The 23,075-nt window shown below is 37.0% G+C and overlaps 1 protein-coding gene across 2 annotated transcripts in view; it reads left to right on the plus strand.

Annotated features, from left to right (window-relative positions):
* The window catches only part of adcy2b (adenylate cyclase 2b (brain)), a 68,718-nt gene that overhangs the window by 33,807 nt on the left and 11,836 nt on the right, over window positions 1-23,075 (plus strand). Inside the window, exons 8-17 of one of the 2 annotated variants that reach the window (XM_046844023.1) lie at window positions 2,804-2,962; window positions 3,270-3,402; window positions 6,568-6,744; window positions 9,205-9,248; window positions 9,340-9,420; window positions 9,661-9,730; window positions 11,346-11,443; window positions 13,996-14,080; window positions 21,296-21,427; window positions 22,859-22,972. In XM_046844023.1, coding sequence (XP_046699979.1) covers window positions 2,804-2,962; window positions 3,270-3,402; window positions 6,568-6,744; window positions 9,205-9,248; window positions 9,340-9,420; window positions 9,661-9,730; window positions 11,346-11,443; window positions 13,996-14,080; window positions 21,296-21,427; window positions 22,859-22,972 — 1,093 coding nt within the window. The remainder of the gene's footprint in view (window positions 1-2,803; window positions 2,963-3,269; window positions 3,403-6,567; window positions 6,745-9,204; window positions 9,249-9,339; window positions 9,421-9,660; window positions 9,731-11,345; window positions 11,444-13,995; window positions 14,081-21,295; window positions 21,428-22,858; window positions 22,973-23,075) is intronic. The other variant, XM_046844024.1, reaches the window with a different exon arrangement.

Below are 23,075 nucleotides of genomic sequence, written 5' to 3' on the forward strand. Positions count from 1 at the left end.
CAAGTCAAGTTTATTTCTATAGCGCGTTCCACAACAGACATTGTCTCAAAGCAGCTTTACAGAATTTAAAAGTACAGAATTTAAGAGAGAATCCCTGATGAGCAGCCTGGGGGTGACAAAAGGGAAAACAAGAAGAAACTTTCTAAGATGTGTGCATCATGGAGGATTTTGGTGCTTGATTTTAGACATGGCACATCAGCAAAACTAAAGCTTAGCGATAAAATGTTTTTTAGGTATTAATTTGATATATATATATATATATATATATATATATATATATATATCTGAGTAAAGAAAGGTTTTTGAAGGTTTTAAATTCGCCTCTTTTATATTTGTATTATTATTTTTTCATAAAAATAGTCAAACAGAAATGCACGTTATATTAATCATACAGTAATTTATCTTCCCTTCTTGGTATGCAGGGTTTTAGTTTTATATATACTTTATATAATATACTATATATAAAACTAAAAGCCTGCATACCAAGAAGGAAAGATAAATAAATTAAACTACAAAAATGAAAAAAGTTGTAGGAACTCAAAGTAAAGAGATTTTGTAGCATATTTGACACAAAGCAATGCAAATTTCAATTTAATACTCAGCTCTACGGCTGGGTTCTTTTTTTCTGCTTTTAAATTGCCTCTCTGTGTCAGAAATGGTATAGTGTATTTCAGACAGGATTCAGTTTGTTAAAAGACAAACCTCATTTTGTTTGTGCAGACACAAGATAGGGCCACCAGTAAACAAAAAAACAGACACACACACACACACACACACACACACACACACACACACACACACACACACACATACACACACACACACTCAGTTGTACACAGCCAGACTCTATAACAAGCCTGTAGTGTTATCACAATGAAGATAAGTTGAGTCACAGCGGCACTGGAAATGTACAGCGCATCCAATCACCTGAAACTCCACACACTATATATCAGAGTTTTCAGAGTGTTCCTGTAGTTTCATCACAGTCTAGGTCAAATAAGGTAACACTTTATTTGTGTAGTTCACTTTAGACAGTCACGCTCATCTATACCAATTCCTTGCTGGTTTTGATTTTGAATGGGGGACTTCACATTAGGAGACAGTATTATTAAAATATTCTAGTTTCTGATCATTGCATTTTGCTCAATCACTACATGGCCACATAATGTCGGGCAATAAATAAATAAAGTCCCGATAGACATTCTATCCATCTGTGATGACCGTCATGACTGTCAATGATAAACTTTTTGAATCTACACAAACAAACTAGAAAGAAAAACGAACTAGGAAGAAATTATTAGAAAGATGTCTTCATGTCCTATTTCAGGTCCTTTTCTTTTTTACATATGACCAGTCGAACAGTAATCATAAATTAAAAAAACCAAGCCACCCAAATGCAGCTGTTAACAGTGAATATGGTGATGTAAATGCCAAAATTGAACACTTTTTTTTTTTTTTTTTGGTAAAATAAAGTTATGACTTTGTTCAACTTCCCCATTCATACGAGCTAGTCATGAAAGTCTGCATATAAATTGTATACATTTATATTATTATAATAGTCCAGTAAATAGCTAGTGCAATTTGTAGATCATCCATTCACTCCTACAGCAAATACACTTTAAACAATGCAAAATATATGGTAATTTGTTGTGATTTTTTATTATATCTGTAAGAGCATACAGTGTAAATCTGCACAAAACAACTGCATACCACAGAAGACAAGAGATACAATGAGCAATACATTATGAAAGTGCAAGTACCAGTTTAAAATTCAGCCCCTGTTTTCTAGGTGTGTAACACAATGCTATATTCTGTATTCAGAAATAAATTTGAATTAGACCATTAGGATTGTTTGTTTGTTTGATGGATTTACCCATTAAGACCCTGGAAATATTGTTGTCATAAAGAAAAAGTAGAAATGCCAACAATGTCAGTATAATGAATGATTCCTGGCCTCTACAGTTCCTCAGCCTCAGCTACATCACTCCAGTTCATAATAGATCCCAAATATAGATGAGTACAACTGTATTTTATTTTTATTTTTTTATCTTAGTTGTAAATCCAAAACGCACAGCTGCCTACAAAGATCATCTATATAATATTATTGATTGATAGCACCATGACACTGACCAGGTAGTTATTAAGAAAGAAAGAAGGAATGCTCTACATTCATGTTCATAAATAAATAAGACAGACTCTATAACAAGCCTGTAGTGTTATCACAATGAAGATAATTATACATCTCTAGACATAGGTTCCCTGGTGGTCTAGTGGTTAGGATGCGGCGCTCTCACCGCTGTGACCCGGGTTTGATCCCCGGTCAGGGAACCAACCCCAGCCATTAGGGTTGCACAAGCCAGTGCACTCTTAGTGCCGGTCCCAAGGCTGGATAAATGGGGTGGGTTGCGCTTGGAAGGGCATCCTGCGTAAAAACACGTGCCAAATCAAACATGCGGATTATGAATACGGATGATCTGCTGTGGCGACCCCTAATGGGAGAAGCTGAAAGAAAGTTTTTATACATCTCTAGATTAACCCAAGCTTACTTGGTTTAAAAAACGGCTTCTGTTGTGCAGGTTGTGTCCCATATGTGACTTTATCGGTACATGACATCTTGTCGAGTTGCTGTGTATAAAGTTGTGACTCATTTCTACTGAGTGGGATGGAATGCTAAGTCAACCAAACATGCAATAGGAAGGCAAAGCAGGAGGAAAACAGCGAAATGAGAATTAATTAGCACATGAAATGTCTCTATGATAATCGTGGATGAGCTGAAGTGTCGAATTGTGTCGTGTCATTGCAGGAAGGTGCGAGATGCCACAGGCGTCGACATTAACATGCGTGTCGGAGTGCATTCTGGAAACGTGCTCTGTGGCGTAATTGGCCTCCAGAAATGGCAGTATGATGTTTGGTCACATGACGTCACACTGGCTAATCACATGGAGGCTGGAGGCGTACCTGGGTGAGCTTTTTTTTTTTAAAGCATGTGTTTTTACATCTGTGATCAACAGTGTGAAATCCAACAAGGGCTCTTCACACTCAGCCGAACACGCTGTGGAGAGCTCTGTGAAAGGTACTCATGGCTGATGATGAGTTTCTGTTTAGCACGAAGACAATAAAAGCTGCCCCGGCTCTTTTATTACCTCGCTGCCTTGTTCGTATTATATATTTACCGTCCTTTCTGTGTGGGCCACACAAGAGAACGTAATGTTTCTTGTCCTGCGTATTGTTATTGAATTGCTCTCTCATGTCCTGTTGGTCCACCCAAGCCGAGTTCACATCTCCTCTGTGACGCTGGAACATTTGAACGGGGCATATAAGGTGGAGGCGGGAGACGGACAAAGCCGAGACTCCTATCTGAAAGAGCATGGCATTGTCACATACCTCGTCATCAATCCCAAGGTACAGTACCATCAAAACAAAGGAGTTTATTTAGTGTTGATTGCAGTAAACAATATAAAAAAAAAGATCATATTTACATTGTAGCTATATTGTGCTAAGGCTTTCAGCTTGACATATGCGAAAGATTACACATTACTAGAACCCTGATTTATGATAGTTCGACTTACGACTTATGAAAAAATTGTCACAATAGTGTCATTTTCACGTGCTATTTTTATTGTCGTACAATACGTCGGGACGCTGCCAGGATGCGTGCATCTTCTGCCATTTGAGGTGCCTTACTCACTTCAACAGTCAACAGAGTACAGTTATCTCGGTGTTAGAGTGCATATTTTTTCTGTGTTTTTAGTGTTTCAAAGACCAATTTTAGTGCGTCCGGCTCCATTCTCCACTCGTAAACCGGCGCTCGTCAAGTCAAGTTTATTTCCACAGCGCTTTTCACAATGGACACTGTCTCAAAGCAACTTTAGAGAATTTAACAGTTAAGGTGAACAGTGTGAATTTATCCCTGATGAGCAGCCATGGTGACTGTGACCCGGAAAAACTCCCTTAGATGATATGAGGAAGAAACCTTGGGAGGAACCAGACTCAAAAGGGGAACCCATCCTCATTTGGGTTTATGAGTGATGTCTTTGCTACAGTCTTATACAGTCATTTAAGATTATAAAATTTGAGATGCGCTCATCTACACACCTGCTGCCTCATACATATAAAGTTCAAGTTTTTAACAGCTCAGTACTGTAAATTGCTCTGTTTTGCTAAATCATGTACTGCAATCTGTTCAATTATTAACCAATTACACTATATTACACTATACTGATCACCATTCATTTAGACTCCTGGGTAGGCTAGACCATGCCTTGACATCTCCATCATAAGTCAGGAACTACCTGCAATTTAATATTTAAAGGTTTCCAAATGATTTGTCAAGTGTTTAAAGTAAATCTTGATGTATGTAGACTACAGCGCTGATAAATTTTGAGTCAAAAGTGTTGTTTCTGAATGGTGGAGGATCCACTTAAACTGGATGTACTGTAATAATAAATATTTAACAATTAAAAGCATGTAATTGTTAATTTAATACAATTTTCCATAAGGAGGTATTGATTTATCATTTATAGAAACATTAGGAAAATGGGACAGAGAAAATTGTTATTTCACATTTACAGCTGCTGTAATGTAAGTGATAACAGGATAAAGGAATAACAGAAGCTAGCTTGTTTTGAAGATGTTCCACCATATTTTATCTAATTATAAAGGAATATACAAAATCACATCTTTAGAATGTTGCTTATTTTACTTTAGCAACATGTTATAGCAAGCCTTGTCATGTTTGAATCCTTACATATACATATTTGAACAATATAACAATTCCAAATGACCCAATTATGATACATTGTGAGGCTAGCTGAGTTTAGATTTAAACAAAGGTATGCAAATAAGTATAAATATAATGAGGAAATTGAGTACAATGTCTAAAATAATAAACAAATTCATCTGCGTAAGGGTTCTTGAAGGGTTCTTTGGCTAGTTAAGGCTTTGCTAGGTTTTTCTAATGCTTTTTGGCTAGTTTTTATGATTCCTGATTTCGAGTGTCTACACAGAACCTTTTAGTGTTTCTCTCAGATTGACAACCAAAGAAGATTTTAAAATAGGTTCTTCCTCAAACTGTTACCACAAAGTTAAGGGCGCACAATATTATAGGATGTCTTAATGCTAACGCGAATATGCTAACATTGAATTTTAAATTCATTTAAACTCAGAGACCCGAACCTGTTCCAGCATGAAAATTCCTCTGTGAAAAAATACAAATGTTTTTTTACTTGTCACATATAAAATACATTACAGCATGGTGAAATTCTTTCATTACATATTTCAGCTTGTATTGAAGCCAGGGTCCGCCATGATACCGCACCCCTGGAGCAGAGAGGGATAAAGACCTTACTTTGGCTTAAACCCTCAACCTTTCAATTAGTAACCCTGAGCAACGCTACTGCGTTCTCAATGCCATGTCCATGCTAATATCCTATGCATGGGTTGGAGTGAAGGATGTTGAGTAGCCTGCTATAGAGCTCTGACCTCTTTCCTATTGAACACGACTAAAATCTTCTCAGAAGAGTGGACGTTATTACTGTATAACAGCATTTTGAGGACTAAATGTGAATTTAGATGTTCAAAAAATACATACGAATGTAATGTCAGTTGTCCATATGCATATATAACCATATATCAAATTTTATTTATTTTTGCCATAATTCTCATATACAGTACCGTGACTGTCAAATCCTGGTTATGCCACGCTGTGTCGCGCTCGGGTTGACAAGCTGTGTGAAATAAACAGCATCGCTGATTCCTTTTGATTTCCTTAAACACCTACCATGATATTTTACAGTCGCAGCGTCTGGCAGCAACTTTTTAGCAATTTACCGTACCATCCGCTTCAACATAAGCCATCTCCCATAAATGCGTACTTTGAAGAGGATCTATTTACAGTGCAACTTGGCACAGCACAGGCTGCACCTCGGCCAATTTCAGACTGCCTTTCGCTTCAGACTCTTTCTGTGTGTGGGTTTTCTATCAGCCCACAGAGATCACGTCGCTTGCCAACATCTTAACGTCCGTCTCTTTCATTTTAAAATACTGCCCCGTATTTTAGTCGTGTCAGTGCACGGGGTGGTTCTGTTTACTTGACCCGACGTGCGCATTAAATTATAGAGGATGATTTTGCTTCGTATTTGCATCAGAGCCGAATAATATTGATTACACTCGTGTATAGTGTTACGCGGTTCACCGAACACTGACATTGTTTCCTTGAATACCGTCTAGGGTTTGCTTGTAAGGTCTAAGTAAAGAATAGGTTGTTAATTAATGCAATGAGTCATGTCCAAATCCAATATTACATCCTGTTAAAGCATAATGTATTTTTACATAAAAATATAACACATTCTCATAATCTGGTTTCTTTATACATTATTGCTATAATTCATGATTATTTTTATCTTATTAGCTACATCCTGGGTCATACCCCAGTACAAGCAGGCATGACTTATAATATTCATATTTAACTGTAATGTCTGCCCTACAGTTATAAATATACAGTGTTTGATCGTGTGTGTGTGTGTGTGTGTGTGTGTGTGTGTGTGTGTGTGATGTACTTTTACTCAGGGAGAAAGACGCAGCCCGCAGCTCCTCTGCCGTCCTCGTCCAGTTTTCTATGGGGCAAAGATGAGGGCATCTGTGCGTATGACTCAGTACCTGGAGTCCTGGGGTGCCGCGAAGCCCTTTGCCAACCTCCACCACCGAGACAGCATGACCAACGAGAACGGCAGGATCAACACTCACGTGAGTTGACTAAAGCACACAGGCCAATGAGGTGTTAATAAGAAGACGAATGATATATAAATTGGATTTGTGGTAGTGCAAAGAAAAAATGTCAAGCTATAACTAGTCAGTGGTTAAAAATGTTACATGTGGTACAAGAGAAAAGAGTTTAATGCGAGTATAATTCCCAACAATGGCACAACCACAAAAAAACTGGTGGTATTTTTTAGGTCAAAATGATGCCACTATTTTCTTTCCTGCCAATTAAAACATCACTAGCCAATTAGGTATGTCTGTAAGCTCGGGTATACACATGAAAGCAGATTGCCTTCAAGCGTGTTATGCCATCCTCTGAAACTGCATAAGCAACACTTTGTAAAGATGCAGTCTCTGAGGAAGGATGTCTTAGCATTCATGATTCCTGATTGGCAGCTGTTAACTGAGCAATGTTTAAGCAATATTTCATCATCTACTGCACATTGAAAGTATGTACTATTACCAGAGAAAAAATAATAGAAATGTTTACTCACCTAGAATGGGAGCCCAAGGGCAATCTGAAGTAAAAATCTCTCCTATTGAGAGTTCTATTTTCTTAACCTGTCCCCAGGGCTGGTTCTAGACATTTGGAGGCCCTAAGTAATATTTATATTGAAGGCCACTGCTCTTCTTCCTTCCAGAATTAATCAAAAGCACTTGAAACAATGATCATTTCTAACCTTTTTATTTTAAAGAAACCCTGTTATCAATACTTTTCTATATTTATGTAAATGTGCATTTGAATTATACTTTAACTCGATAACACTATAAAAGAAGAAAAACAGAAAAAAATATGAAAGATCATCTGGATCAGCTCTTCTTCTTATCATTGTTATTATTATTTTTATAATTTTTTTTACAAACTGACTTTTTAAAATGTATATTAAAAGTCCGGACGCAGTGTCACTGGACAAATCGCATTTTTTTTTCAATGTACAATGATCCTACGCTGCCCATTTTTAATGGTTAACTAATGTATGACTTTGTTACAGTTATGGAGGCCCCACCCCCAAGCCCAAGGCCCAAGGCAATTGCTTGCTCTGCCTATAGCTATCGCCATCCCTGCCTGTCCCACACGACTGTGCTGGTGATAAACAACCGCAAATCGTTCCTTTTGAAAAAAGTCTCTGAAGGGATTATTTACACAGATTTAAGGCTGTTATTTACAAAAAAATCTGACCGAATAATAAATCACTCAAAATCTTTTATAAAAACATTTATCGATTGACTACTTTTTCTTTCAGGTTCAAGTTGTTACACAATAAAGGTCTCCATGTACTTATCGACTCAGTTAGTTGTCTCGTCCAAAGCTCATGTAGATAATATTATTAGAGCCGCCTTTTCTCTCGATCGCTACGAAATGTAATGATGTCATATATTTTTGATTTGATACAGTTCATGCGTAGGTTACATCTAGGTTGTATTACTGTAATGCCTTGGAGCATGAACAAGCTCCCATTACTCGGGTTCCTATTACAATCTGACAATAGTGTCCATATTTATCCACCCTCCATTGGTTTCCCATGAAATGCATCCCTTTATAGCCTTGCCCCACATTACCTGAATGATCCACTCTAATCCATCATGTGTACATTGATCAAAAGGTACATGCTCTATATTAGTACCTATAAAAAACAGTATGGAGCAGAGCTTTCTTCTGCAAATCCCTGCAGCGATGAAGCAGCTTTCCAGGTATTATTTAATACTCAGACACAGTAACAGTCTTGAAGTTATTTGCATTCTGTTGAGTAGCATTGATATTTAAAAACCCACAGATTTACATTATGAATTCGAATTATGTAAGTAAGCAGGTTTCCTGTGCGTTTTCAGGTAACAGGGAATATGTAAAAAAGTTCTTTCTCTTCAGACCCATTAGATTAGATTAAAGTCATTGTCTTCTTCTTCTTCTTCTTCTTTCGGCTGCTACCATTAGGGGTCGCCACAACGGATCATCCGTCTCCATACCCCCCTGTCCTCTACATCTGCCTCTTTCAACCCAACTACCTGCATGTCTTCCCTCACCACATCATAAACCTCCTCCTTGGCCTTCCTCTTTTCCTCCTTCTTGGTGGCTCCATCCTCAGCATTCTCCTACTGATATACCCCATGTCCCTCCTCTGCACATGTCAAAACCATCTCAATCTCGCCTCCTCACCTTGTCACCAAAACATCCTACATGCGCAGTCCCTCTAATGAAATCATTTCTAAAGATTAAAGTCATTGTGAATTGTCTTTTTATGTCGATTGTCTGTATCGTTATACAATGCGCCCTTACATGCAGATATTAAAACTTAAAAGACTCATTTAGACATTTTGCTCGTTAATTCATAATCAAGCGTTTGAAGTTGATGCGTAACAATCGAAAAAAACAGATCCCAGGCCTTTTCACTATTACAATATCAATCACAAAACTTATTAATATATCACAGAGTTGATGTTTTTCAGGATGTACCAATGGGACAGTGTAATTTTCCTGGGAGATCAGAAAGGTCAGTTTTCTGAGCGTTAAGCAAAACTCATCGCTTACTCGATCCGTCTCTCACTCAGACTGTAACATGCAGCATTTTTTCTTTCATTCAGAACAAAATCCCAGAAGAAGAGGTTCGAGGAGGAGCTGAACGAGCGCATGATTCGTACAATTGATGGCATCAGTGCACAAAAGTGAGCGGATCTGCTTTTCTGTTCCAGTTCATTTATATATATATATATATATATATATATATATATATATATATATATATATATATATATATATATATAGAACAATCCGTTCACATTTTCAGACATAATTAAAGAGTACAGTCGGATGATTTTAGACTGCTGCTTCACTCATTATAATTATTAGTCATTTGCTTTAAGTGAGGTACAAATGCTAACTATTTTTGTTCTTTCTCTTGTCAGACAGTGGCTGAAGTCTGAGGATATTCAGAGGATATCGCTGTTCTTTCACAATAAGACTCTGGAAAAAGAGGTAGGGTCTTTTTGCAGTTAGAATGTGTACATAATAATGCACTTTTGATACACTATATAGACAAAAGTTTGTGGAAACCTGACTATACAATTCGATTGGGCAATTTTTTCCATGTTTTGAACAACAGCCACTCTTCTGGGAAGATGTTTTAGAGTGTGGTTATTGAGATTTGTGCTCATTCAACCACATGGGTGTTTGTAAAGTCAGGTAGTGATGTAGGTGAGTTGAGGACACCTGCGGTGCAATCAGCACTCACATTCATCCTAAAGATGTTTACTAGGGTTAAGATCAGAGCTCTATAGCAGGCCACTCAAGATCTTTCTCTCTATCCCATGTAAAGCAGATCTTCATAGAGTTGGCTTTGTGCACAGAGGTATTGTCATGCTGGAACTGGTTTGCATCTACTAGTTTAAGTGAAGAGACAATTTGGCACATATGGTTGGAAAAGTCAGGTATATTTTTGTCCCAATATTTTTGTCCATATAGTGTTTCTCAATATTTTAAAGTATAGGCTTTGTTATTAAATCAAAGCTTAATTTAAAAACCCAACTTTTTGGGACTTGGTCTCCACTTTACTAAGGAAAGTGTTCATGAGGCTACATTACACCTTCATAAAGATTTTATAAGCTCTCACATAAATCAACAAACATTTGTCCAACATTTTTCAGACTTGTGTCTCAAGTCATTCCCAAGTCATTTGACATATATTTTGGTTGATGTTTAGTTTATGTTACAATATGACTATTCATTATTATCAGGAGGACGAGAAAGTCAGTTGTCATGACATTAATGTTATTTTTATTTTACTCATTAATATTATTATTATTGTTGTTGTTGTAATTATTGAACATTTTACATGCTGCTAGATTTTGCTTTTCATTTTGAATTCCTTTCCTTTTGAATTTTTATCATTACATCATTTTTGTATTTTATGCCATGTATAATTGCATTTGATTTCTTGAGGAGTACATGCACATGTTTTCTTTTCACTATTTTCTATTTTTTTATTTGATAAAAAATGTCTCTTCTTTTTAATTGTCTTGTTTCTTCCATTTTTACCCTCAAATTCAAGAAAATCATATTTTGACATGCGCAATTTATCTGTATACTTTATAGAATAGCAAGTAAAACGGATACTAAAGCAATTTACACTATAGAAAAGAAGATAAGAGAATAAACATATAGATATTCAGTATATAAAGGAGCATTTAAGAAACAATTAGAATGTGCACAGATACAGTGATGTGATGTACATTTAGTCTCAACCTCAAGTCGCATGATGGCAGAGTTTCATTTGTTAAACCTAATATCATTTTTAATTTACCATCACATTGTAAAAAAACGAATTCTTTCACTATGTTGTGACTGATGATGACGTATCGTAAAATCCGTCATAACTCTACCTGTCATGTGACGCAGGTGTTGACGTACGAGGCTATAATTCAGCTAAATGGCATTAAGTAATTTATTGTGTATCATGTCCAGTTTTATTGTCGGTTTTCATGCAGTGTAATGAAACCTTACGAAACTGCTTGATGATTTTTGTTTTCTGTTTAAGATTCTCTTTGATTGTAACTAATAGCAGTATGTTTTGTCACCTTTTCGTGCATTACAGTATAGAACAACAGCCTTGCCGACCTTTAAGTACTACGTCTCATGCGCATGCTTCATCTTCTTCTGCATTTTCGTCGTGCAAGTTTTAGTTTTGCCCAAGTAAGTACTCGCTCGCACTCACTTTGGGCACAAATTTGTTTCACTTTTACAAATCAAGAGTTTGATTTATGTACATGAAACAGTCTGTTACATCATACGATAGAATCATTACTCAGTAAATTCTCCCACAGCATGAGACATAAAGGACATAAAGACATTAATTACATTATTTACAGTATATTAACATTATATTTACAGAAGTACAAATGCAAGGAACAAAAGTATGTGCATGTATAGAGTGTGCGATGGTGGACGAAGTACACAAACCATGTACTTGAGTAAAAGTAGAGATACAGTAGATAAATTGTGACTCCAGTAAAAATAAACTTTCACTTGAGTAAAAGTACAAAAGTGTTTGCTAAATGCACTAATGTTTCCCAAGTACTTATGATTTTTATGGCTATAATGTTCTTATTATAATTTTTTCACAAGACTCTACGCTTCATCAACTATAATTAATGTTAGTAAGTCAAACACTGATTGATAAAGTCAGGATTTCTTCCATCATTTATTACTTACAAAATGTTCTACTTTCTGTGGAACTGATGTTGAACTGTATGTTGTTGATAAGTAAACACCAACAAGCGCCAATCACAAGTTCAAAACCCTGAATGGTGGTTTGCTGCGTGATGGACCGGTTACGTTTTTATCCGCTCATAAATAAAAAGAAACGACTGATTTCGCAAAAATTAGTGGAGGACGTAAAAATAAAGAATGATATTTGACTTTGAAATGTAGTAAAGTTAAAACAAATGGAAACTTCAGTAGAATACAGATACGCGAAAATCCTACTTAAGTATAGTAACGAAATACATTTACTTTGTTACTGTACTACCACTAACATTATACACTGAAGATATTATTGTGCAGAGGGTAGATTGCGATGTTGATATTTCCACATGTTAAAAGGTATGTGTGTGTTATATATGTGCAAGTCAATATATGACTACTGACTGTCAGTATTCTGTTATTTTATTTGTATTGGGGTGTGTAGAGGTGTGGGGGAAGTGGGTACAGGGAATACATCTCTCTGAGGGTAGTTGACACTGGATTGTTGTTCATAAGTCTAATGACTCGTGGGGAAAAAAACAGTTTTTCAGGGTTAAAGTTCGGACTTTTGCACTCCTGTAGCATCTGCCTGATTATAAAAAATATATGCTGTGGGGTGACGATTGTTCTTGCTAATGATTTCAAAATGATTAGGAGCAGAAATTTAGCTGCCCGTAATAGCCAAACTATCACATTAGCCATGCAGTTTGATCCAACAAAGTAAAAACCCCGATAAAGAGAAGATCGATGCGTGATAAAAGCACAGAGATGTAGAATGATATGGATTTAGCGAATAAATGAAATGAAGTAAAGCCCTCCTTTGTCATATTGTGATCAGTCAGACACAGAAATCTTTCCCGTGAATGTATCATCATTCTAATTAACTGTGCTTGTGTCAACCAGAAGCTCATTCAGACATCTGAAAGCACACATTGATTTTCTCCCGTCTCTATTCTCTCTAATGTGTCCTCACTTCCTCGCTCTGTCGTTATACCCATTTTATAGCACCGTTAAAATGAGCCGGCGTGACAGACCATGACTCTTTTGGCTTCTTGCCTTCTCTTTTTATTAACAATGACATTAGTGTCGGGGCATCGTGCAGTCGGAGTCAAAATGCAGGCAAAAAATATGGTATGTTCCCCTTTCAGATGGCATTCATAATAAAACCCATAAGCAAAATAAAACTACTGAATGGAATGAATATTATGACCTGTCGTTCTATTATGGATTTTCTTCTTTCCTTCTACTGTGGGATTGTTTTCCTTTTGAGGAAAGAAGCTGAAGGAAAAGTCTGCTGTCTATCATGGGAATTGGGTCAATATGTTCAAATGTAATATAATAGTGGGTGTATTCTTGTAAATAGCCCTATTTTCAGCTGAAATGGTCCTATTTTCAGGCCTCAATGTTCATTAGCTAATACAGTTTGGCAGGTAAAATGCAGTCGTACGCTTTTTAACGTCACAATAAATAATCCAAGCTACCAGTATATGTACACTTTAGGAATAGAATGATGTAGACACCTAAAGACCATACAATTCATATAGGTTATTTTTGTATATCCAATTCCATATAGTCCTCATTTGCTATAAAAACCTCCACTCATATGGAAAGATTGTCCACTACATTTTGGAGTGTGCTTGTGGAGATTTGGGCTCGAGGCGAGGAGGTCTGGGGTGCAGTCAGTGTTCCAATTCATTCCAAAGGTCTTCAATAGGGTTGAGGTAAGAGTTCTATAACAGGCTACTCAAGATCCTAGACTCCAGCCCATGGTGACCTTTTCTTCATGTAGCTGGCGTTCTGTACAGGTTTGGGTCTTCCAGTTTAAGTGAACGTAAAAATATAATGCTTCATCCAAAGAACTCCTAAACATGGCTCTAACTTTGTTGGCTGGAGAACAAAACAAACATATGTCTAGAAAAAGTCAGGTGTTCGTAAACAGTGTTTTTGTGTGTGCTTTTGTATAAAAAAAAAACCTAAAAACTGAAATGTTTTATCCCATGCAGGACCGCTGTGCTTAGTGTGTCTTTCGGAACGACCTTCCTGCTGCTGACTCTGATCCTTATCATTTGTTTCGCTGGACGTATACTGGTAAGTGAACTTTGAATGTTGAACAAGTTCAGGCAGGTTTCTATGACAATTGTTTTTATAAGATAATACAAAATAAAGCATAACACGGCACAGCGTTATAGGAAAAAGAAACCGAATATTGAATAGCCTTTATTTGTCACATATACATTACAGCACAGTGATATTCTTTCTTCGCATATCCCAGTTTGTTTGGAAGCTGGTGTCAGACATGATAAGGCGTCCCTGGAGCAAAGAGGGTTAAGGGCCTTGCTCAAGGGCCCAAGATTGGCAACATTGTAATGCTGGGGCTTGAACCCCCAACCTTCCAATCCATAACCCAACACCTAACCACTGAGCTACCACTACCTATGGGATGGTGTGATGCAGCTCAAAGAAAAACTAATGAACAATCGTCAAGTTCCCCGAGAGACCAGAAACCTTATCATCAGAGAAGTGTCCTGAATACTTTCCTTTTTGCGAAAGGAGAAGTTTCCCCCTACAGATTTACCTGTCAATTGCTGACAAATTACTAATACTGGAGACTCCTTCCAAATAAACATATTTTCAAGAATTAACTTTTACACATATTTCTGTCTATACATCTGCCATACAAGTGCCTATAAATCATGTTGTTATAGAAACAAAAATTGTGCTCAGAGCAATTAATATAACCTTCGGAGGCAGAACAACCGCCAGAGTGACTGTTATAGGAAACACTATCTTTATGAGCATATTTGACAATTTATGAATGTTGGGGTATAAAGTACTTGAATTCACTGATGACATGCTATAAGAGGTTTATGTGGGATTATTAAAATTACAAAATAAAATGATAATTTTTTTTTATTTATAATAAACATGCTCAGAGGAAAGAAGACCACTTTCCCTCCTCCACCCTCCCCAGCATTAAATGTTAATGTGTTGATCTGGAGCATGTTTTAAAAAACTGCAGATTGCACACTAAAAGAAAGGAACACAAGGTCTATTGTATCAAGGTCAGTTTTTTCCTGACTTTTTTTCCCTGCTGCACAAATAATACATCGTGTACAAGGACATTCTCAGATCTCCAGTGAAAGGGCTTGAAGGAAGGAAATTGCTTGATTTTTTTGGTGAAGGTCAAGCAGGTTGTCTAATGTTTTTTTTTTTTAGACTCTCGGTCGGTCCTTTATATCAGTGTAGACTGTTGTAGCAGCAATAGATTTGAGGTCGTTTTTCTGTAATCTACTCTACATTATGTACTGTCTCATTCTATGTTTTTTAAGCACATGCTGTACATGTGAAGTAAAATGTATAATAATGTAAGCTATATAGACCTCAGGGACGTTTCTATGTTTTGAAAGCATTAGGGGCTGAGATTGAAACCTTAGGGGGCTAATAGGGAGGGGGTATTTTTAAGGATGTAACATATCGGGGTTTTTTTTGTCTTACATTGTCTTTATATCACACTCGCTTATATTACACTCACTCACTTGTATATTTTTGTTTGTATAGCACTTTTAACAATGGACATTGTCCCAAAGAAGCATTATACTCATAGAACTCATTTTCAATTCCCAGACTGTCTTGTTAGTAAAAAGAAGTAAATTAATTAATTATAATGTCGCACTCTCTTGCACACACACACACACATACAGATTCTCCATGTAACAATGCATATTAATTTTCTTAAAATACATGTAAAGCAGTGTAGTGTAGATCCTTTTGTATTTTTTACTATATAATGCCTATGCCTTACTTTATTCTTCTCTTTGTATTGTACTACTGTATGTCTCATTCTTCCTTTAAATAAGTCTCTCGTCTTTTCTCACACTGTTGTCTGCCTTGCTGCTTGTGTCTTGTCTACCTTTGCTCTTGGTTAATTTGCGGTCATTCTTTATGATTCTCGAGCTCCAAATGGTTTGCCCTAATGATGCCAGTGCGTCACAAAAAAAACACAAAGCTTCCAACAAATTACTCTTCTTCTTCAGTCTGTAAATTGATAGGATTGCTGGATTAATTTCAATTTATTGTTATTTGTATAGCGCTTTTAACAATGAACATTGTCTCAAAGCAGCTTTACACAGATAATGTGGTGAGTAAAAGTAAATATGTTCTTTATAAGTGTAAGTTTGTCCCTGATGAGCAACTGTGGCAAGATAAAACTACCTGAGATGGCATAAGGAAGAAACCTTGAAAGGGAACCAGACTCAAGAGGGAACCCATCCTCATCTGGGTGGTACCAAATGTCCATTTATTACAAATAAACGATGTTGCAGGGTGCAGTGATGATGATCAGATGCAAACTGTAGTCCTGAGTCAGTGTAGCAGACTGCTGACATTAACTACATTCCAAATCCAAATCTTCAAAGCTCCTGTTCTTTATCTGTGATTTCATGGATTACAGTAGTCTAATCTAGATGTAACAAAAGCATGGACTAGTTTTTCTGCATCCTGTAATGACATCATATTAAACATTTTAGCAAGATTTTTAAGGTAAAAGAAAGACTAAGGTCAATAATTACACCAAGGTTTTTGACTGCTGTACACACTGACGTAATCGGAAAGTTGACTTCTAGCTGCTTGTAGTCCTAGTAAAAGTACTTCCGTCTTATCCAAGTTGTGAGGAAGGAAGTTATCAAGCATCCACTGTCTACTGTCCTTTACACAATTCTCAACATTTTTAAGCTGCTTTCTTTCATCTGGCTTTGCTGAAATATACAACTGGGTATCATTAGCATAGCAATGGAAGCGAATACCATGTTTATGTTTAATTTTACCCAGAGGCAGCATACATAAAGAAAAAAGCAGTGGGCCTAGGACAGATCCTTGCGGAACACCAAAATTTACCTCAGACAGTGTGGAGAACTCACCATTTACATCAACAAACTGATAGCGAGCAGTCAGATTAGACCTAAGCCATGAGAGAGCTCTTCTCTTTATTCTAATTCATTTTCTAGTCTAGCAAGGAGGATAGTATGATCAATGTTGTCAAAAGCTACACTAAGGTCGAGAAAAACAAGAAAGGAGACAAAAGACTGATCAGAGACCAATAACAGGTCATTTAACACTTTAACCAGTGCTGATACATTTAGAAAATTTTATTCCTAAGTAGATGTGAGCATAACTGCTGTGCCACAACCTTTTCTAAATTCTTGGAGATAAACGGAAGGTTTGATATTGGCCTATATTTAGACAGCTGACAAGGTTCAAGGTCAGGTTTCTCTATTGGGGGGGTTGATAATAGCCAGTGTGAAAGATTTAGACATATAACCAGTGCTAAAGTAGGAGTTTATTATATTTAGAACAGGTTCAGTTCCTTCTGAAATTATCTGTTTGAAGAAACTTATAAGCAAAGAATCTAAGTTGATGATTTTGATGAGGTAATAAACGAAATTAAGGCATTCTCTTGAATAGTATTAATTAGTAATTAGTAATAAAATAGTTAGGATTTATTTTCGTTGTCTGGATTTTTTTGCTTAATGTTTTCAAATGTATTATTAAAAAGTTCATGAAATTATGGTGTGCATGTGCTTTTATTTCCTGTAAATGTTGCTACTGAACTGAATAAAAATCCAGCATTATGCTTGTTATTTTCTATGAGGGTGGAGAAATATGCTCCTCTAGCAGCACTAAGAGCTTTTCTCTAACTCAGGAGGCTCTCCTTCCATGCTATTTGAAATGCTGTCAATTTGGTTTGATGCCATGTACATTTTAGATTTATAGGATTGTGCTTTCCAACATAACTTTTTTTTACTCTATAAATTTATTTTTTTATTTTTAACTTTAAAATCCTGTCCAAAAAAACAAAATGTTCAGGTTTTCATTCCAAAAAATCAAGTGCAGAGTTCAATTCCCCTGATTTTCATTTTGAATGACTATCAGGTGTGGGTTTGCTTGGTTGGAATGAAAACAGTAAACAGTTGTGAATTACGAATTACAATGAAGGAATTACACGAATCAAGCATAACATTATGACCACCTGCCCACTATTGTGTTGGTCCTCCTTTTGCTGGCAAAACAGACCTGATCTGTCGAGCATCAACAGCATTAACTTCTTCAGCAGTTTGAGCTGAGTCTATTGGATCGGACCACACGTGCATCAATGAGCCTCGGCTGCCGGTCACTGGTTCACCACTGTTCCTTCCTCGGACCACTTTTGATAGATACTGAGCACTGCAGACCAGAACATCCCACAAGAGCTGAAGTTTTGGAGATGCTCCGTCCCAGTCATCTAGACATTAAAATTTGCCGAACTCGCTCAAATTCATACGCTTGCCCAATTTTTCCTGCTTCTAACACGCCAACTTTGAGGACAAAATGCTCACTTGCTGCTTAATAAATCTCACCCATTAACAGGTGCCATGATGAAGAGATAATCAGTGTTTTTCACTTCACCAGTCATAATGTTATAATGTCATAGTGTTACACCAGATCAGTGTATAATAAATGAAAATCTGGTGTCACCTGGATGAGAATTTTTTAAAGATGTGGATCCTTTTGAATTCTCAGGGAGTTTTTTCTTGCCACTTTCGCCACTGGTTCACTTATTAGGGATAAAACTTATAAAGATACACTTTACAAAGGTTAAATGTATACATTTTTATTTATTTCTCAATCTGTTTTGCGACATTGTTCACAGTTAAATGCACTATAAAAATAAAATTGTATTGAATTGACCATTAGCACGGTTTTACACTGTTCAATTACAAAATCCTTTTAAGATTATTTCTCATTCACTCTGTTCAAGATCTGAGTAAAATCTTGCAGAAAATCTTGTACAATAGACTGTTCTTTATAATCCTGCCTGATTATACAATAAAGGTCCTACTGCGACGCATCATCAACCTTCTTTGGGACAAAAATAGATCAATACAGTAATTGTATTTAACAGAATATTTTAAAGGTGAAGATGGTAGGTGTGTTCCCCGGGTAAAAGAGGACAGCATGTTCTAATGTCTATCCTTCAAAGTGAGCTTGAGGTAATAAGGATATTTTTCTCTTCATTAGCATACGAGGTAGTATTTCAACTCACAGTACAAAGGGACAGGCTGGTACCATTATATCAATAAATGGAAGTACATTCATATTTTTGCTTGCTTTTTTTCCCCCATTAATATGCCCAGATTTCTAGCTGGATAATGTTTTATTCTGTCTATATGTGTCTATTCTTAGTCCTAATTTTCAGACAGCAGTCTTTGGTTGAAATGGCACTAACTCTCCAATACGGATCTGGGAATATCAGTATAAAATTATGTATGTAAGATGTTCAAAGTTTAATGACAGAGAGGCTCATGTTCAGATATCTGTGACAACTATGAGACCATTGCGTTACAAATCAGTACATGACGAACAGAAACATTGTTAAAGGTCTTACTGGTACATACATAGGCATTTATCATAAAGACAGGACAGGCAAAGCATGACAATACGCAAGGAAAGATGAAAGAAGAAGAGTCGCACAAAATAGGTAAATTACTCATGGTAGAATAACTGAAAACTGCGATTGAGCAGTTTTTGGTACTTCTGTGTACTTTTAAAATCTGCAAGAGGACAAACACGCTAAACTCACAAAAACGAAAGAGAGTCAGACACGACACACGGCAGTGATGCAGATCCGGCTGAAAGCGAAATGCAGTCAAATCGAAAGGCATTCAATGCATGCGTTTTTCTCATTATCATAAATTATTGATTTCATTTTTTTTTCGCTGTGCAAGTGCATAACTCACATTAGATTCATCATTTTTTCTTTTGTTATTGCACTTTAATTTGAGGTCCCTGGTGGTCTAGTGATTAGGATGCGGCGCTCTCACCCCTGCGGTCCGGGTTTGATCCCCGGGCAGGGAACCAACCCCAGCCACTCTCAGTGCCGGTCCCAAGCCCGGATAAATGGGGAGGGTTGCGTTAGGCAGGGCATCCAGCGTAAAAACATGTGCCAAATCAAACATGCGGAGGATTTGCTGTGGTGACCCCTGATGGGAGAAGCCGAAAGAAAGTTTTATTGCACTTTAATTTGTAGAGGTGCACCTTTAATTAAAACTAGTTTGAAATGTATATCTCTTTGTCCTTCATGAACTAAATCCCCCACCCAACCCCTGGAGTTAAAAAAAAAAGTACATTTTATTCTGATCAGCTTTTAAATGAGCTACTTTTAAATTTTACTTGAGTAGATTTTTAAATCAGTAATTTTACTGAAGTTAAATTTCATTGTAGTGACAGTATGTTAACTCTAATAAAATATTTTAGAACCCTTCCAACCTCTGCCTAACATTGACCCCCTTTCATTCTGAATAACCTTCTATATGAATATGTGTGTGTGTGTGTGTGTGTGTGTGTGTGTGTGTGTGTGTGTGTGTGTGTGTGTGTGTGTGTGTGTGTGACAAATCCAGACCAATAAACTAGGCCAAAAACAATGTTCTTTGAAACCATGTTTAAATCCATAACTCAAACCATTCGACTTATATCCTATATATATATATATATATATATATATATATATATATATATATATAATATAATATACTTATGATTACTTATGCTTATATAATACATTTTTCTGTTCTGTTCCATTTCTACTAAAAAGAGCATTCGGTTACAACTGCTGCAGATCTCATTTCTTTATTCTGCGCTTCTCCGAACTTTATTAATGCTGCTTTTTTTAAAAACTCTGGCTGCGCTCCTGTGAACCAGATCTGTCTAAACTAAGGCAAGTAAGCCTGTGTGTGTGTGTGTGTGTGTGTGTGTGTGTGTGTGTGTGTGTGTGTGTGTGTGTGTGACGTACACGTATCCCAGGTGGAGAAAATCTTTACTAGGCCTTCGTGTGTCTTTGAGCCTCGTTATACAGTCGCTGCGAATGGAGAACTTCAGGCAGGAACAGATGGACAGAGAGCGGTTTAGCGGTGCCCTGTCAAACATGACACAACATCAAACACATAAAAGGAGAAGAAACCGGCCAGCGTGTCCCAGCGGACTGAAACTAGACCGTTTTTCTTTTACAAAAATAGAAGCGAGTCCCTTGTTCCCAAAGCAACTTCTGAATAAGAAACTTTGTAAATTGGCCAAGTGTAAGACGTCTCATATTGGTGTATGAGTTCTAACGGGATGTCGATGCTGTCAAAGTTTGAGAAATTTGGATGCCTTTTATTGTCTTTTAAATATGAGAACTGTACATATGACATCTAGTAACCTCGGTGTTTAGCCGAGGAGCAAATATGCTAATGACATTAGTGGGAGTTCAGACATGTTTCCTTGTTGCCGTAGCGATCAGGTCGTGTGACCTCCTGCTCTCTCCTCCCGAGCTCGTCCCTGCTCAGCGCCAACAAGCCCTGCGTCCGGCTCGTCCTCACCATGGCAACCACCGTGCTCATCCTCGTCATGGCCGTCTTCAACATGGTGAGTGTCTTGACTGCCTGAGGGCTTTTCGCCGAGGTCTCTGATTTTGCATGGTGAGGTCTGAGTGCACTGGGGACCACAATATTCCGTCTATTTGCACTAACCACGGCATCGTGCACGTTGAGGAGCTGTGAGTCAGCTGCTCAGAAAAACCCCGGAGGAATACTAATGCCTTAGAGCTGCTAGCGATCAACCGTCAAGCGCGGTGCTGCTACATCCAGCGTCTGTTCGTGTCCTCCAGCACGTTGAAAGGCAAACAGCTCAAGCAGGTCAGAATAATAATAACCCAGTGGAGTCATTCATGAGCAAATTAACACACCAGTAGCATTCCATCTTAAGTGTCCATATTTGATACACTATATAGAGTCAGGGCTTCTCTTTAATAAATTGTTTCAAAATAAACATTTATTGTTTCATTCAATAAACATTCCTCTTACAGGCTATTATTTGAAATTAGTTTTTTACATGTGAAAGTATTGAAAAATTCACTAACCACGTAGACTACTGATCCCTGGAGTTCCCAAGACCCCACATTGAGAATCTCTGGTATAGCTGACTTCTACTACTAGTTTACTAATAAATTATACAATTCATTGTAACAAGTTGAATTGATTAAAGTTTGAATAAACTTTAATGGTCATATTTGGTGCCATACCTGATAAACATGTGGTTTTACTCATAGACCCTTTTTCTTGTAGCATTCTGTTGAGTGCTAATGCTAATTTATTTACTTCTAACTGCTTCAAACAAGAATTCAAGAATTTTAGTTCACTCCCAAGTAACAGAAGTGAAGAGAGACAGATTTTAGCCTTCAGGATTCTGAAGCTTGTGGCCAGAAAAGTGTAGAGCGGATGCCAGATCCTCTGTGAGCTGGAAGGGACAGACTAATCTGCTGTGTAGTTTCCTTGTAACTCAATCAATCAATCAGTTAGCATCAATTAACACCAAATCTTAAATGTAGAAAATGTGTCCTTTTTCATTCTGATTTGTGCAATACATTTGCAGATTTTAATCTAAAAAACAATGGCTGCAAAACTGACACTTTACCAATCCACTGAAAGAAAAACCAATCCTGCTGAAGAGAAAATATTTTTCTGACGATTTAGTAGTTAATTTCATCAAGCTGTGCCCAAGCTGTCTTGTTTTTCCTGCTCCTTTGGGTCACAGCACTGAAATCTAATCAAATCTCAGGTCCTAGCATATTTTCTATGCGTGTGTTCGTGTGTGATTACACACATAAGCAAGCTTGTTATACAATCTTCATACAAATGCAATCTTAGGGGTGTTTGTGTGTCTTGCTCGAAGCTTTTTTTTTTTTTTTTTGCTAGCTATTATGTTCAGGTAATGCTATTTAATACAAATATCTCTATTTTGTCTTACGCAAATTGAGTGTTGTAAATGTTTGTATGTTTTGTTTTCCATGTTGCTCAGTTCTTTCTAGAAGACGAGAAGGTGACTACAGTGACTGCACAGAACATTTCCAATGAAACTGTCTATGGTGTTTATGGCCAAAATACTCAGTCCGCAGACAAGTTCTACTTGCCTGTGAGTTATTTATTCCTCCTGAATACACACCATATAACAGGAAGATGAAAAAAAAAAGGATGCCGACACTTGAAACCCATCTCCTAAATCTCCCATTAGGGGT

The sequence above is a fragment of the Silurus meridionalis genome, chromosome 29, assembly GCF_014805685.1.
Source record: "Silurus meridionalis isolate SWU-2019-XX chromosome 29, ASM1480568v1, whole genome shotgun sequence".
Classification (NCBI taxonomy): Eukaryota; Metazoa; Chordata; class Actinopteri; order Siluriformes; family Siluridae; genus Silurus; species Silurus meridionalis.